General features: G+C 54.5%; 1 protein-coding gene and 1 long non-coding RNA gene across 5 annotated transcripts in view; one reads left to right on the top strand and one right to left on the bottom strand.

The window, feature by feature from the left end:
- The window catches only part of PAX7 (paired box 7), a 101503-nt gene that overhangs the window by 3680 nt on the left and 81083 nt on the right, over positions 1-16740 (top strand). For 3 of the 4 annotated variants that reach the window (XM_037818682.1, XM_037818678.1, XM_037818686.1), the window contains exon 4: positions 911-1039. In XM_037818682.1, coding sequence (XP_037674610.1) covers positions 911-1039 — 129 coding nt within the window. Of the gene's footprint in view, positions 1-904; positions 1040-16740 lie in introns of all 4 variants that reach the window. The other variant, XM_037818679.1, reaches the window with a different exon arrangement.
- On the bottom strand, positions 4059-7325 carry LOC119520710. The gene is made up of 3 exons (XR_005214215.1): positions 7195-7325; positions 6725-6811; positions 4059-4109 (listed from the first exon to the last, which is right to left on the bottom strand). It is a non-coding gene; the product is annotated as an uncharacterized LOC119520710 (long non-coding RNA).

Here is a 16740-nt window from a genome sequence, read left to right as displayed (position 1 = left end):
GCGAGAGAGGAGGGGACATGATGGATGAAGGAGACTTGGAGAAAAGTTGGGAGGAAAAGGAGCAAGAGGGCAAGGAGAGGTAGGACACTGGAGTGAATCAGAAATGAAAAGAAGATAAAAAGGACTAATGAAAGAAAAGAAAGTTGGATGGCAGGGGAGGGGGAGAAGAAAGAAAGAGAAGGAGAAGGGAGAAGGAAGGAAGGAAGTTAGGAAGGAAGGGAGGGAGGAAGGGGCAAAAAGCTGACCTAGAAGGTTGGGCAGTAAGAGAAGTCCCCCTTAGAGCTTTCCTGGAGAAGTGGACAAGAGAAATGGGTCTGCCCCAGGAGGCATGATCTCTGTGGGGTTCCTGGGACCCCTTCTCCAAGTCATCATTTCTGTTCTGCCGCCGCCACCAATCATCAACCATCAGTGGATCCGGAAGCCTTAGACCATGTTGCTGATGAGAAGAAAAATAGCCTGGTGTGAGTGAGTGTGTGTGTGTGTACACGTACATTCAGACATACAGGGCCAGAAGCACACCTGAGTGTGCAGATAGCAACAGGGGCGGGGGGGGGGGTGTCTCCAGGGAGGTTCAGGGGAAGTGTGCCTAGGTGTGAGTGCATCTAGGGTATAGGATAGTGTAAGGCACAGGTGTGTGCAAGGAGGTGTATGAGACTGCAACTGGGTTATGCCCCGGCATGTGCGTCCCAGGTGTGAATCAGGCTTCCATAAGTGGGTGACTGTACACGTGCCTTGGGGTAGGTGTATAGGCATAAGTGTGTGTTTGAGTGTGTGTGGTTTGAATTCCCTTGCGGGTTGTGGGGGGCGATGGGGGGCTTCGTGACTTTCTCCCAGGGGCCAAGGCCATCTCGCGCTCCCTTGCCCCAACAACTTATACTCTCTCTTTTGCCTTTGAATTTCTGAGGTTTAGTGAGTTCGATTAGCCGCGTGCTCAGAATCAAGTTCGGGAAGAAAGAGGAGGAGGACGAAGCGGACAAGAAGGAGGACGACGGCGAAAAGAAGGCCAAACACAGTATCGACGGCATCCTGGGCGACAAAGGTAGGGATCCGCCCAGGACCCGCGAGCCCGAGTCCGCGTTTTCCCACGCGCGAGCGTGCGGCCCTGCGGGTTGGCTTCTCCGTCTCGAAGACGAGAACCGAACGTTAGCGGGAGAATTCGCCGGCCCTGGGACAGCCAAGAGTCTTCCAGAGTTTGTCCGGAGCTCGTTTTCGGTGTGCCGGACCTCTTTTGCGCGGGCGGAGCCGGGTCGCAGAAGGCTTTTGCGTCCCCGGGGAGCCAGGCCAAGGGTTGGAGCACTGTCCGCCGCTGACTTTGCATCCCCCGCGCGCGCCGCGTCTAGCCCGGCGCTCCGCTGCGTGTGTCCGCCGCGGCTGGCGTGTTGGCTGCTAGTCGGGATGTCGATCAATTATTTATAGGAAACTTGGGCAAAGGGGTGGGGAGGAGGAGGAAGGAGGAGCCCGCCCGCGGCTCTCTAAGTGAATTTGTCAACCAGACCCGCACACGCTCTCTAAACGGTCCCTTGAAACCCAGCCTGACAGTTGACTGACCGCTGCAATCAATAAAAATTAGCGAGGGCCGCGTGGGCCGCTGCCTGGCTCACAGTCCCGCGTTGCCAAGGCCGGAACCGAGACAGCGGGGAGTGAGCCGGGGGTTGCGCCGTTTAAGCGCTTTCCTCTTCTGTGCGCGCCAGCGGGGCGGGGAGTTGAGGCCAAGTTCCCAGAAGTTCCCAGGTGCACCGGGTGTGTGGATCCCGATGGAGGAGAGAGATTCGGACCCCATATCCTCTCCTCCCACCCTTAGCGCGGCTTCCCGGAGTTTGGAGTCAGACGCTGGCCCCTGACTTTTCTCGCTATTAGCTAAGGAAGACTTTTCTCTTTCCAGCGCTTGCACGCCCGGGAAAGGGAATTGTGCTTTTGTTTTTTTGACGGGGGAAGCAGGCAGACAGAAGAGTCCTTCCTCCAAGACATCCCACACACGCACACACCCGTGCTGGCACTTTGTGACTTAGTAAGTGTGCGTTATGTGCGGACCTGACCGGAAGAAAGAAGCAGGCCCCCAAACACACACCCAGGGATGCAGTCGGCAGAGAACAGGAAGGCTGGGGCCACCAAACCTGCGAAACAGTGACTTTGGAAAAAGTAGGGGAGCGCGCTGGGACCTGGAAACTTGGGAGGAGCGCATTTGTTCGTTTCCTTCCAGAGGCTTCTCGCGGTACGCCCCTCCCCCCCCGCTGGCCTCTCAGCCACACTCCTAGCCCAGGTCTTTCTCCAAGTTCTCAGCGGTCCCTCTCAACCTTGAAGATGAACTTCACAGACAAAGCCCGCTTCCAAAGACAACTCCCAGAGAGGCCCAGCCCCCACAAGCCAGGCCTGAAGGGAAGGGGGGCCAGCCCAGGGCGAGGGCAGCCTAGAGCCGGAGAAGGGGCGGGCTATTGGCATTCAGGGTCCGGAGTGGAGCCGCAGTCCCGCCCCGGACAAAAGGAAGAAAGGGAGTGAGCTGTGCGTGGCGCCCTGCTGTGCGGCCGGCCGATGGGAAGCGGCCCTGCGTTGCCAAGTAGTCCCTGGCTGGGGCCCGGCGGCCCCAGAACCCTGGGGGCCCTGCGGGAGGTGGGGGGTGGGGGGAGCGAGGGTGGTTGGGACCCAATCCTTACCTCAGTGTGTACTGGAAAGAAAATAGTTGGACCTTTTTGTGTGGGATAGGGGACATAGAAATTGAATAATCTTTTCCGGGCAGATCCGGGACAAGCCTTCTGACAGGTAACCCCTGGAGAAATGGGGGAAGGTTTGATTTTTATAGGGGTGGGGACGGGGTGTTGTGTGTCCAATTCGGTCTGCGAGGAAGCACAAAATAGACACAATGTCCTCTCAGAAAGAATGAAAGAATGAAGATGGTGAACAGACTCAGAGGAGTTCAGGGGCTTCCACTGCTTAGAAAACCAGCTCACCGGCAGCTTCGCTGGATAGAGGTTTTCCCGCAGCAGAAGCAGGAAGCCCCAGATCTTCGCGGGTTCAGCAGGAGCTTGCAGGGCTGCAGATGGGGGAGGCTGAGAACACAGGTGCTGGGCCTGGAGAGGAGGTGCAGAAATGCCCTGAGCTCGGAAGGCGGCCGGCCTGCTGTCCCAGAGCCCCGTCGGCTTTGAGTGACGCTGGGCGGGTAGGCGCTCTGACTGCTGTCTGCTGACTGGCCTGGGAGCGTCCGCCTCACCCCGTATGACTGTCCACGGGCCTTTGGGTCAGAGTGCCCTGGATTGTATGTTTGTGCAAGTGGGATTCTGCGTGGTGTGCTGTATGATTGCAGATGGGTGTGAATGGGCAGTACGACTGTGAGAGAGGGTTGTCTATCCATCTGTGGACAAATTGCCTCAGTTTCTAATTTGAGTACCTGAGCCAGTCCACAGGCAACCGGGTGAATCTCCCAAATGAAACCTTCGGTTCTATCCCAGGCCTCAGACATCAGTTTCACTGCCAAGTTAAAGGAGAAAAGACCTTCTGACTTCCACCCAAGTGGGCCAGGTCGAGGCCGAGATGCTGCTGGGGCAAAGGGGCAGGCAGGGGGTGGGGTGCACACGCAACTTTGTTTTGGCTTCTTACTCTTGACAAATGCTTTCTCCCGGGGTTGCCCCATTTGTGGCGGGGAGTCGCCAAAGAAGGGGTTTAAGAGCTCTCCTCTTTAAGCGCTAAAGAGAGATCCTTCCCTGAGTCCGTTTTTTCCTGTCGTCCGCTTGGCATTTAATAATGTTAAGACTTATTAGAGCTGGTAATGAAAACTGGGGCTTCTGAATAGGAAACTGTGTTGGAGAGGGGTGTAATAGCTTCCAGGCATGGTAAGAAACTATTTATCCGCAATCAGTCCTCACTCTCAGAGTTTGAAGCACAAACGTTAAGTTGAAGGGTTTTAAAGCAGATTAAATTGAGCTTTTATTTCTGTGCACTTTCATCTCTGAACAGCTCACTCCTGCTCCCCTTGGGCTGATATTCATGAGGCTGTTCAGTTTTTTTTTTTTTTTTCCTTCCCCCTCTTATCCTTGTTAAGGCTCAGTTATTAGGATTGTTGGTTGTGAAGATTCTCAGACCACTGCTGATAGGGTCCACAGCCATGCTCTGCTCACCTGGAGAGGGAAGTGGACAGCTCTTTGCCCCCATCCACATGGACGCCTTCCTCCTCACTCCTTTCATTAGGGATTAGGGGACCCAACCAGGAAAGGATTTGAGGAGAGACAGGAAAGGAAAAGATTGTCCCAGAATCTGAGCCAGAGGAGACTCTTGTGAGGAATTTGAGAGGGGTTTGCAAAGAGTCCAAGCGTGCTCCTGTGGGAACTGAGGGAGTGAGTGGGAGGAAATAAGCAATATTCTAATAGCAATAACAACAGTAGTAAAGAACATCAAAGCCTCAGCATTCGGCAAGGCACAAGTTTAAGCTGAACCTGACCTGGTCAGGGTACACCAGGCTCCACGTTGCCACTGGGCTAGAAAGCCGATGAGGACATGATTAATGTGAAATAAGAAAAAAAAATTTGTTTTAAAGAAAAGGAAGAATCTGCATTTTCCTTTGGGGAGAAAAGGCCAGCATCAGAATGGTGCTGGAGAATTTGCAGGCTTCCCCCAGTATGAAAGACCATCTGGGATGGGGAGTCAGGGGGGAGCGTGTGGCAGATTTGTTTTTCTTTACGTTTTCCTTAATTTAGTTTTAAAGCTGAAAGCTTACAGGTGTGGAGTGAGAAATGGCGGGGAAGGATTGGAAAGGAGGGGAAAGCCTGAAGTGTCGGTTTTAGACACTTGTAAAAGGAGGTGGGAAACAATTTAATTTGGCAGCGGCGATAGCTGCTAATGCGGTTTTCGGTCGTTTGCTACACTGGAAGAAGCTGTTTTGATTGTGTGTACAAGGACCTGCCAAATTTAATTAGGCTCCGGGGGAGCGAATGAATAGGGGAAGGGGGGTACGCTCCCCTCAGCCCACACCGTTTTTGGGGGCTTCACACCTGGAAGGGGCATTGTTTACCGGGCAGGGGAGAAGGGGAAGGGGAATGGGGGGAGGGGGGAGAGGAAGAGAGGACTTGGAGGAGGGAGCAGAGAGGGGACGAGATAGTCCATTTATCAAGAAACAATCTGCATTGATTTAAACCAACAAGTTCCCTCCTCTGTAAATGTGTGTTTAGAGAAAGGTAATTGACACTCCACCAAATCAAAGGATTACCCCGGGTTGGCAATCTAATCAAACAGAGTCCAGGCGGGATTTGAAGCTGTTCAGAGTGGGATCAGCTTCGCATAATGGGGGCTCAGAGGAAGATGGGGGGGGGGGTGTCAGGCAATTCCCCGGCTTTAGGCAGCTCGGCGGTGGATATTCAGTGAGACCAGAGGGAGAGGGAGAGGGGGCGGGGGCGGGAGGGGCTCTGCACGCCAGGGTTGTGGGGGGATGGGATGAGTGGAGAGGGGGTGTGGGGGAGGATATTCCAGGGGAGGGGGCTCCAGGCGAGGGGGCGAGCCCACACTGGGCTGACAAGACTCCTGCTTTTATTCCCCTCAACCGAAGAAGAGAAAGTGGGGGGGGGGGGAGCTGCGACTAACGAAGAACAACAATGAAGAGATAACTGTTACAAAGGCAAACACTGGCGCTCGCGCGCTCGCAGCCCCAGAACCCGCGGTAAATAAACAAAGTCGGCAAACTGTTTGCCAGATAAACTCGTGCCTAAATCGAGTGTGACGGGCAAGGAGAGAAGAGACAGAAGGAGATAAGGCTGGAGGGGGAATGAACGAACATAATCTAATAGAAGACATTTAGAAAACAAACTTTTAAACAAGGGCGAACAGGCGAGCGGCGGGTAATTATCCGCCCCAGAGAGCTGGGGAAGCGGGTGGAAGGCTCTGGGGGAGTGGGAGCCGCGCAGGAGCCGCGTATTGGTGGGGAGAAGGGGACTCCACGGCGAACCGAGAGAGGCTCCCCGGGGCGCCCTAGGGTCCCAGACTGAGATGCTCCCGCAGTCCGGGTCTGTTGAAGGCAGGCATTTCTAAACCGAGTGGGGTCCCCCGTTGCGAGGGCGTGCGGGGTTTTGTGTTCACCCCCCGGCACGCACCGCCACACACTGGCAGTTTCAAGGCGTTTGTACCTAAAAGACTCGTGCGCCTGGCGCAGCGGTTAAAGGAATTAGATATTTACCAGTTTGAAATAAGCCTGGCTAAGAAGAAGAAAGAAAAGAGACGTTGAAAAAGATGAGGCTGGGGGAAGACTTCAAACGAATTCATCATTTGGAATGGTGGAGGGGAGATTTACCAGACAGTATTGGGAAGTTATTTAGATATTAATAACACATTTTCCTGAGGCGCGACCACAGCAGCCATCTGTGCTGCTCTCGGAGCTATTTGGCTGGGTGAAATATGGGCGTCTCAAATGTTGGGAAGAGATAACGCAATCAGTCTAACCCTGGTCCTAAGACTGCATCGCGGTGTTAAACCCGGATTAACCTCCCCCCCACCCCCGCCGCCCCCTCCCCTTTCACAGCTTTCCAAATTTTCAGTGGAATTTACATGGAAGGATTTAAAAGTATATATAACAGTAGCCTTAAAGCAATGAGGTGATTATTTAGCCTTTTTTTTTTTTAAAAAAAGAATGTCTTTCTGAAAATGAGAGTTGTCATGTACTACATTATATATAAATAATATTCTATAAAAACGTATATGTTTATATATAAAGAGTGAGCTGAGCAAAAGAGATTTCCTTCCAGATTACCTCTGTGGGGTTCCTATTTTCCATCATTCCATCATCATCAACGAAGCTGATGAGGTTTCATTCCGCAACAGGCCTGGTATTGGGGGCCTAAGGATGCAAACATGAAATGCACAAGGTCCCTGGCTCAGGATCGGGAAGCTTATAGTCAGTCTCAGGCCAGACAGAACTCACACCCCAGAAAGGACAGTGCCTGGTGAAGGGAGGCCCCAAAGGACTGCCACTGTCAGGGAAGGCTCCCCAAAGACTCTGGGGCCTTGAAGGCCAAGACTAAGGGGGGGGGTGAATTCCAGGAATTCCAGAGAGATAGCTCTTGTCCCCACTCCCACTCCAGAGCAATGGGGCAATTGGGAAATCCAATCGAAGATGGGGATGGGGGGGGTGTTGGAAGATCTCGATGCCCCCCCCCCTCAGCTTTTACAGTTCTGGGCCTTCCCTCTTCTCCACCCCCACCCCCCATCCACAATTCTTACTGAAAGAGGAAAAGGTGGAAGTGGGGTCAGCACTTTCTGACCCGCTCTGGCGCGATTGGCCCCGGCCGAGGTCGGGCAGGGGGAGGGAGGGAACTCTCCTTCCCAAATCGAATCAAGGCAGAACGGTGACCTAAGGGGGAAACTTCGCCATTAGTAGATAGACCTCTCCAAAACTTCAAACAAAGGTGGGGGGGGCAGGCCGGGAAGGAGACTGGGGAGAGCGCGGGGGTGGGGGGTGGGGGGAGCTGGGAGCATACGAGGGGGCGGGGCCTAGAGGAGGAAGAGAAGGGGTCGAGGGCAAAGGGAAGATGGGGGACAAAAGGAAGGGGCGTAGGGAAGGGGGTGCGAAGGGGGGCTATCGACCGCAGTGACACTCGGAATTTCAGCCCCCGGGGGAACGGAAAGCATCCGCGGATCCGTGGCAGCCTCCGAGGGATGAGGGGAAGTTGTGCATGCCCACAAGTCAGCTCCGGAAAGGCTCGAGGGTATTGGAGGACGACTTGGGGACGCGTGCCTGGCCCGCGCCGTCCTCGGCCTTCGGTCCCCACGGAGGCCCATTCGGCGGCAGGTGAATGAGGGTGGACTGTGGGGGTCGCAGGGCCGGTGAGGGGCTCCGCGAGCCTGCTGCGGATGGATGGGCCCGATTTCCCCCGAGTCTGCGGGTCAGCGGATAGGCCTTTCCAAGGCTCGAGTGGCGGGCCCTGGGGATACGCTGGGGCCTGAGGGTCCGAACAGAGACAGGAGTGGGCAGAAGCCGCGGAGACAGAAAGTCACAGAAGTGGAACGAGGCTGAGTCGGAAAGGACCAGGGCGTCAGCACAGAGCGTGCTAGAAAATCCAGAGCGGGAAAGACTTAGGAGAAGAGAACCTGCCAGCGGGTCTGAGGACGCTCAGAAGAAAATGCTGAGGCCCGGAGGGAGGCGCTGAGCAGACAGAAGAAAGACAAAGAAACGCAGAGCCACAGGAAGGCTGGCCTCGGGACGGGCAGATTCGGGGAGACAGCGGGACCTGGAGGCAGAGCCCGCGGGAGAGCGCGGCGGAGAGGGCGAGCGCGCAAAGCCGCGCGGCGGCGGGAGGGAGGCGGGAGGCGGGCGAGCCGCTGCCGCCCTTTTGATCCTCCGCGGCTTCCCCTTATCAGGAGCGCTTTCGGTGACACTGGCACAAAGGCAGTTCATCATATTACAGCGGCTGCCCTGCGATCCCGCCGCTTAATTAGAGGCGAGCGAGACGGGCCAGCGGGGCAGGAGGGCGGTGGATTCCGAGGCGGGGGCCCGCGCTCTACGCCGCGCGACCCGGGGCCCCGGAAAGGGGCCGGGGCGAGCGCCTGGTTGGATAGCGACGAGGAGCGAGGGTGACGGGAAACAGTTTTTCAGGGCGTCGCTAAATAAGCATGCCAGTCCGGGTTTCACTGCCGGGAGAGGGAGGCTCACCGCCATCCCGATTTAGCAGCGTCCCGTAAGAAAGTTCTCGGCTTTGGGGAAGGGATGGCGCGCAAGCCACCGGCAGCACTCTCTGGCTCCGGACACTGCAGACTGGAGGGAGGTGAGGGTGAGGTTACGACCGCGGACTCGGAGCTGAAGGTTTCCTGCTGCTCCGGATCCAGTTGGCACCCAGCAGTTTCTGAGGCTGAGTCGGAGTCTCCACTCGGACGCCTGCTCTCCAGGTCTCGGTCTGAATCCGGGTGAGAGCGCTGGAGAAATCCCGAGGGGCAAAGTGCAGTATGGTGAGCCCAGGAAACGAGGATCTAGTGACATCCTGCCTCCTACTCAATCAATGTCTCTAGGCCTCCGTTGCCTCCTATGAAAAACCACAGGACTGCCCTAAAACAAAAATTCATATCCTTTTGGGGGATCCTGGACCCCTTTGAGAATCTGATAAAACCTAAAAACTGGCCATTCCCACACATTCATACAGGCAATTTTGGGCATACAGTGAAAGGGGTTCCTGGGTCTCCAGAGGCCACCGGGATAAGAAGCTCACATCTGCATGATTCCTGATGCCTCCAATATTCTCCAGGGCACTTCTGATTCCAGAAGTGGGAGCCCAGGGAGAAGAGATGGGGAGAGGCTGAGAATCTGCCCTGTGCAGGGGCCCTGGCTGACACCCACCTTTTCCAGGCAAGGCAGCTGACTCACCCCCACATCCCGATTGGATCGCCAGGGGAGTCTTTTCTGAGGCATTTGTTTGTTTTGTTTGTTTTTGCAGGTATAAGCACAAATGTTCACCTCAGTCTGCCCCACAAAAGAAGAAATTTTCCTTTGAGGGTGAATGAATGAATTTATTCAATTCACTCTATAAAAATTTATTGTGCTCCCACTATGAGCCAGGCATTGTGTTAAGTGCTGGAGAATTCCTGAAAGACCAAAAGGTCACCGCCCTCTGTGGGGTTTACTGCCAGGTGTTGAGACAGAAAATAAACAAGCCCACAAATAAACAGATATGTCTAAAGTGGGTGTTTCTGAGTGTTACCTGGCTCTCCATGTGCGCCTGCTTCTTTGTGTATGTGTGGGTGTTTGCAAATGTGTGTGGAGAGAGTGTGTGTGTATGTGTGTGTGCAAGTCTGTGTGTAAGCATAAGAGCAGGGTGTTTTTAGGGCAGGGGCTGAATTTGGCAAGCAGCCCCTAGCCTGACCCCAGGCAGCCGGGAGCCGCAGGCTTCCCTGAGGCCTTGCAGCGCCGGGGGTTGGAGGAAGAGGTGGAGGGAGGAGCGGCCGGACCGCGGGGCTCCCGAGCCTCTAGCCTTCCCTGCGCTCTTTGTCTGTCGCCTGGAAAAGATCTAAGATCAAAGGGGTCCTCGGACCGGACAGAAAAAGGAGTGGGGGCAGCTGGCAAGAGAAGTGGCTCAGAAAACTCCACCTCGAACTTTTCTGGGGTCCTCTCCGGGGGACTCAGACCCAGCAGAGCCCCAGCGGAGAGGGCGACGGCCGCCTTCCCGCGGGACCCTCTCCGTGGTCCCAGGGCTCAGCGCTGTGACAGGTGGAGGGGGACGGCTGAGGGTTCGAATCCAGGCAAGGGGAGGGTTGTCTCTAGGTGCCTGGGGAAGGTGAAAAGGGGACAACAATTGGGCCAAGTGTTGGGGAGTTACGTGCGTGTGCGTGGTGTGCTGTGTATACTTTTGCCCTGGAGGTTGTGGTCTGAGATCAAGCCTCCTGTTTGCTGGAAACTTGCCCTGGAGTCGCATGGGCTTTACTGGGCTGCATTGACAGGAGAATCAGTCAAGCTGGAGTCCTCTTCCATAGCGACGGCTTCGGGTTTGGTAGGAGTGGCGGAGGGGGGTCGGAATTTTAAGGGACCATCTGGAACCCTCTCATTCTCCAGTGGAAGCCTGCAGAACTGCTTCTCTTTCCCGCCCTCTCTTGTCACTGCGCATACAACTCACACCGCGGGTCCAGCCGCATAGATGCAGAAACAAGAACTTTCCAGCCCCCAGGTCTGCATTAAGGCGACCCTCACCCCATCCCCCACCCCCCTCCTCAATCTCGCAGTTTCCATCTAGTCCATACTTAGGCTCAGATTCACCCTTTGGAAGGTGGAAAGGTCCAAAAGAAAAAAGAAATTCCAATGTGCGTATGGGTGGAGAGAGGGCACCCCAGGGAGAAACCCTTTTCTTCTGCTTTTTGCCACCCCCCCCACACACACACACTCACTACCCACTCCTCTTCTCCTCTTTCCTACAAATGCGCAAATTCAAAATCCCTGCAGACCCCCACCACCCTCCACCCCGCCATTTTTGGTGATGGCGGAAGCTTCTGCGCCGGTATTTCTAGGGGCCGAGGCTGGGCTATATGATGGAGTACTTGGGATGAATCTAAAGAAAAGAGGCTCCGGAACTTTCCTTAATCAATGTGGCTACACTTCCTTTCCTCGGGGGGGTAGGTCAAATTGGTTTTCGGACTTTCCCAGCAATGGGTGGTATAGACGAGCACCGGAATGCCCAGCTGCGCGCGCTCAGAGCTGCGCGCCGCGGCCGGTTGCAACTTGCGGCGAAAGACCCGGTCTTGGTCTTTTCCCTCCCGGCTGCGCCCCCCGGGTTTGAATCCCTGGAGTCCGTTCCCTGGCCTGGAGACTTGCGTCGGGCGACTTCCGGTGCCCGAGCCTCAGTTTCCCTATCTGATCAGCGGGGGTAAAAGCCTCTTCCCCCGCCAGGGCAGGAGGAACTAAAGGCCGGGAAAGCTCACTGGACACTGGCCGGCGGGTCCCAGGAAGGGGAGAGGGGCGCCCGGAGCTCCTCCTCCTCCTCCTCCCGCTGTCCGCCGCCCTCGCCGCGCAGCCCCCGCTCGCCCCTCGCGCCTCAATGGCCACTTTAGAAATACAAACAACTTTAGAAATAAAGTAACCAAACCCCCGAAAGGGGCTTTGAAGAGGCGAATGCCTGGTGGCGCTTTACTATGGTGTGGGCCGAGGCTCCGGCCTAATCCTGCTTTCATTTTCACCGACGGCCGCGGGGGAAGCGCTCCCGGCCTCCCGGCCCCTCAGGAGGCTGATTAGGCCACAAAGAGCCCCCATTATCCCGAGAAGAAAACCGGGGGGCGTCGCGGGGCGGCGCGGCGTGGGGGGAGCGGTCCGCCCGCGCCCAGGCTATTGACTTAGTGGATGAAGTCAAGAGCGGGCCCGCTGGGAGCCCGAGGGGGGGACGGAGCGGGGAGGAGAGGAGGAGGGGGCCGGCCCCGCGCGGGAAGGGGCGGGGAGACCGAACAAAACAGGACGCACAAAACCCCACAACAAAACCCGAGCCCCGGGCGGGCGAGGGGAAGCCAGGCCCCGGCGAAGGGCTTCGGCCGCTGAGCTTCCGCGGGGAGGGGGTGGGGGCCAAGGAGCAAACCCCCCTCCGCCCCGCTGCCTGGAGTCGGTTTCATTCTTGGGAGGGGCTGGTGGAAGAGAAGAGGAAGTTAGGGTCCTTGAAGCAATCCTGTCTGTCGCTAGGGCTTGGCTTGGGCCCGCGGCTCTGCCCGGCCGGCCTTGCTTTCCTCCCTTGTGGAACCTGGGGGTTGAGTCCAGAGGTCTCCAAAAGCCATCCCCGTTGTGGCCGGCACAGGGTCTGTGGTCAGTGATGTCTCCTCAGCCAGAGGGGACTGCTCTGAGATGTTCTAGAGGAGGTGACTAAGTGGGGAGGAGGGAGGCAGGGGGATGAGGGAGAAAGGGGAGGAGGTCCCAGAAGCCCAAAATAAAAGATCTGGGAACTTTGAGTAAGGTACTCTGAGAACCTCTGTGTCTTCTTCTGCAAAATCAGTCTCTGGATGACAGCCTCAAAGAGTATGGTGGGTAGAGGAGAAGATGTAATTACGTAAAGCACAGCGCATCCTGGGAGGCTGGATAGATGTTACTTGCCAGTCTCCACCAGATCCTTTTCTCCTCTGAGGCCCTCTTTCAACCTGGAGGCCACTCCCCTATGACAAGAAATAATAGCCGCCTTGAAAGTAAGGCTGTAAGCCCACAAGTGACCACGAAATTTGGGTGGGTGGGGGTTGGAGGAGGATGCTCAGCCATATGAACAGATGAATAAAGCCAGGAGCTGACACCTCAGTCTCCTCCTTATCTAAAATTGGAGACAAGAGATGTAGGCATGCCCACGCGGGTGCTCACGCAAACAGACAGGCCTCAGTCAAGGGGAGAAAATAGCTGAGCCAGCAGTTGGGGCCCAGCAGACACCGGTGGGTTCTGTCCCCTCTCAGGTGGAGGCCGGGCAGCCTCGGCCAGCACGGCAGGAGGGTGGGGATAGGCACCATTTGGTGAGTGAAGGAGATGGTGGAAACACCTTCCAGGTATAATAGAGGCAGGTGGGGTATTTGACACGGACTCCTAGCCCCACCTCTCGGGCCTCTATTCCCATCCCTTTTCCAACTCTTGCCGCACCCCCTCCCCCCACATCCTCTTGAAGTAGGGATAGGTACACACCCTCGCTGGAATGTCTTAGAAGTGATCTTGACTCTTCATCCATGTATTCCCCAAATATTTCTGAAGCCCCTACACTGTGTGGGCTGTGCTGGAGATGATACCTCCTGGGTCCAGGCCATGGATTTCTCAAAGGCTTAGTTGAGGAGGGTGGAGTTAGTCCAAGGACAATGGGGAGCCCTGGAGGAGATTTCAAAAGGGGAGTGATGGACTGAGCAGAGAATGTACAGGATGGTGTGGGGACACTTGCTAGAACATTAATGCTATGACGCAGGAGTGAGATGAAGGTGGCAGAGGGGATGCAGAGATGCTTAGGAGAGGGCTGTCCCAGGCTGGGGTGGACAGGAGGGTGGGGAAGCAGAAGCTCATTCCCAGGTCCCTCCCTCCCAATGCCCAGCTATGCCCAGGGTGGCTGGCTACCAGGTCAGTTAAAAGGATCTTGGAATTCCTCTCCAGGCTGAGATTCCAAAGGATGGATTCAGACTTGAACAGGCCTTAGAGGTCATCTGGTCATTTGACAGATGGAAAAGCTGAGGTTCAGAGGAAGTGACATGAGTGAGAGCAAAGAAAAGGGAAGGTAACTCATCTCCTGGGTCCACCGACAGTCATGCTGACACAGGAGTAGAAGTAAAGCCTAATTTGCAGAAATTAAGAAGGCTTGTGGGGAAGGCATCCATGGGGAATATGGCTCTTTCCTATCCCTGCTGTCCATTACTCTTTGTATTTAATGTGAGCCATGCTGATAAGATCCATTTCACAGAGAGGAAAGATGAGGCACAGAGAGTAGCTTAGCCCAAGGAGGTAGGGGGAGGAGGGTTCTCGCCTAATTGGGTCTGCAGGATCCTCCATTCACCCTAAGGGGCCAAAGGGCACCAACCCAGCTGCTCTTTCGCCCTTCTGGACAATTGCAGCCCCCAGCACAGGGAGACTGTGGACCAAGCCACTCCCCAACTCCTCCCTCCGTCCAGCACTCATGAGCACCCATGAGAACTGAGAGACTTGACAGATGCACAGACCTGGCCCCCTGAAGGATCTATTCATCTTCATGGGAAAGCCTTTAAACAGCAAAGAAAAATAAAGCCCCTGAAGGAAAATAATCAAAATAACCACAGTATTGTGGCTAGGGCTCACATCAGCGGCCTTAGCACTAACTGCTGGGTAACTCTGGGGAAGCCACTTAACATCTCTGATCCTTGGTCCCCTTGTCTGAACAATGGCAAGGCAGGATCAGCCTAAGGGTTTTCAAATTGTGTTCCATGGATTCGGGCTTCCAGCAGGACTTCAGGGGTGATGCAGCAGGTGAGTGTCCTTCCAGCTCTGATGCTCTGGGCAGGTATGCATTGATGGGGAAGATGTAAAAACCAGAATCCTTCCCCATTAGTAGAAACTCCCGTGAAACAGGGCTTTATCCTAGGGAGAAGCAGGGACAACATCCCTCCAGCCCATCCATCTGTTTACACCTCCTCCTTCCTCAGATCAGAGCCCCGGGCTACTGCGGGTTATTGGTCTTCAGAGATAAGCTGATAAGGCTTATCTGGTGACAAATGATCCCACCCTCCCCTTCTATTCTCCTGATTAGGGAACTTTCTCTCCTGGCTGTGAGGTAACAGGCAGGGCTGGTCTCCAGACACTGAGGTCTGTCTCTTGAGTCCTTGCCCAACTTGCTGTGCGACCAGGAGAGGCAGTTACCCTCTCTGTGCTTTGCTGGGGGACAGGTGGTGCAGCTGCGTTGCAACACCATCGTGGTGTGGTCCTGGAAAGGAGGGGTAAATGCAGAGTGTGAGAGATGGAAGGACTCTGGAGCCAGAAGAGCAGAGGGGTATAACCCAGAATCACCTGGGTGTTTTTGCAAAACACACAGACCTGGGCATTTTCCAGATTTGGGACATCTGAGAGGAGTGGCTTTGGGGCAAGCTGCCCAAGTCATTCTGATGGCCACTTCAGTAGAGAGCCACTGGATTTGTGCAAACCCCCATTTTACAGATAGGGAAACTGAGGCCCAGAGGGGAGAAGGGCCTTGTTACTTGTTGCTCTGCAAATTGAGAGCAGAGTCAGAGCAGGAGTCCGGTTTCCCTCACTTTTTATCAAGGTCACCACCATCTGCTCCTACTGAGGGTCTGCTTGGCTGGGACATCAGGCTGGTGACAATGGGGCTGACAGGGCAAAGCCTCACTACTGTTCTGCTGACCCTAACCCCTGCCCACGACATGGGGGTGGTCTCCCAGAGACTCTCCTTCATTCCAGCTCTGGGTTCTCGGCCTTTCCATCTGAACACAGCTGAAGTGCTGCTAAAGGAGCACTGAACTCGGAATCAGGGAGACCCAGGGTCACTCTTCCTGCTCACCCCTCTGAGCCTCAGTGTTCTCATCCATCTAATGGGGATAAAGATTAAAGAAGTAAATGAGCTAAAACACAGAAACAGTACCTGGCACAGAAAGTGTGTGATGAAAATGAGGTCAGGGTCACTCTTCCTGCTCACCCCTCTGAGCCTCAGTGTTCTCATCCGTCTAATGGGGATAAAGATTAAAGAAATAAATGAGCTAAAACACAGAAACAGTACCTGGCACAGAAAGTGTGTGATGAAAATGAGGTAAAAGGCCTAAGAGTAAGTTATATGGACTAGATGATCTGCAAAGGTGTGTAAAATGAGAATTTCCCAAGTCAAATGTACATTGTCTCATCAGGGGCTCTCAAATTTATATGCATGTGTTGTTTGTTTGTTTTTTTCCATTTAAAAATTTTCAGAAGCATTTCTTTTAACTTTTTAGTTTGAAATCCTTTCAAGCTAGTAGGACAGTAACAAAAAATATTACGCTGCACACAGAGAACGAACTCCAACAAACCTTTACCCCACCAGATACTCAGACCCACCAATTCTAACATTTTGACACATTTGCTCTCCCTCCCTCCCTCTTTCCCTCCCTTCCTTCCTCCCATACATCCATCCATCCCTTTTCTGAACACTTGAGTGTAGGTTGTATACATCATATACACATGTGTTTTTAAATATATGTTTTTGAAAGATTTATTACAAAAGTAATATGTGCTGATAACATTTCAAATCGTAAAAATGCACATAAAATAAATATTCTCCTTCCCCAGTGATAACCTTGTTGACTTTGGGGGATATATCCTTCTAGATTTATATATCTCTATCTATCTTGATAGATATCCACTTAAAGGAAAGTGGTGTCATATCAGTTTAACCTGGGGGCTGCAGAGACTTCAGAGGTGACGATGAAGCCCCAGATTTGAATTCCCAGTTGTGGGTATGTGTATGTACGTGTACACTTCTCTGGGGAGGGATCCTTGACTTTTACTGGGTCTCCTAGGACTCAAGGTCCTGGAAAAGAATAAGAATCCTGAGTTAAGAGCTTTGCAGGTGTTTGTCCTCTCCCTCCCTCCCCCATCCCTCCCCCCAGGCCCCTCGGTGCCCCCCACCCTCCCCCTGCACCTGCCTGGGCTTCCGGCCTCCTCGGCTTCAAAGTGGCAGGCTGGGCTGTACCTGCCTCTGCCCCAGTGAAAAGCAGCCTGGTTTGAAAGGGGAAGTGGCATTTCAGGCACTTAATTAGACCCAGGACAAGAATGGAGGCCGGCTCTCGGATCAGGCCAGGGGGGATTGTTGGGGGATTAACACCCAGGTAAACCCATCAAGG

This window comes from Choloepus didactylus, chromosome 2 (assembly GCF_015220235.1).
Source record: "Choloepus didactylus isolate mChoDid1 chromosome 2, mChoDid1.pri, whole genome shotgun sequence".
In the NCBI taxonomy this organism is placed as follows: Eukaryota; Metazoa; Chordata; class Mammalia; order Pilosa; family Megalonychidae; genus Choloepus; species Choloepus didactylus.
This window is presented reverse-complemented; position numbering and strand designations above follow the sequence as displayed.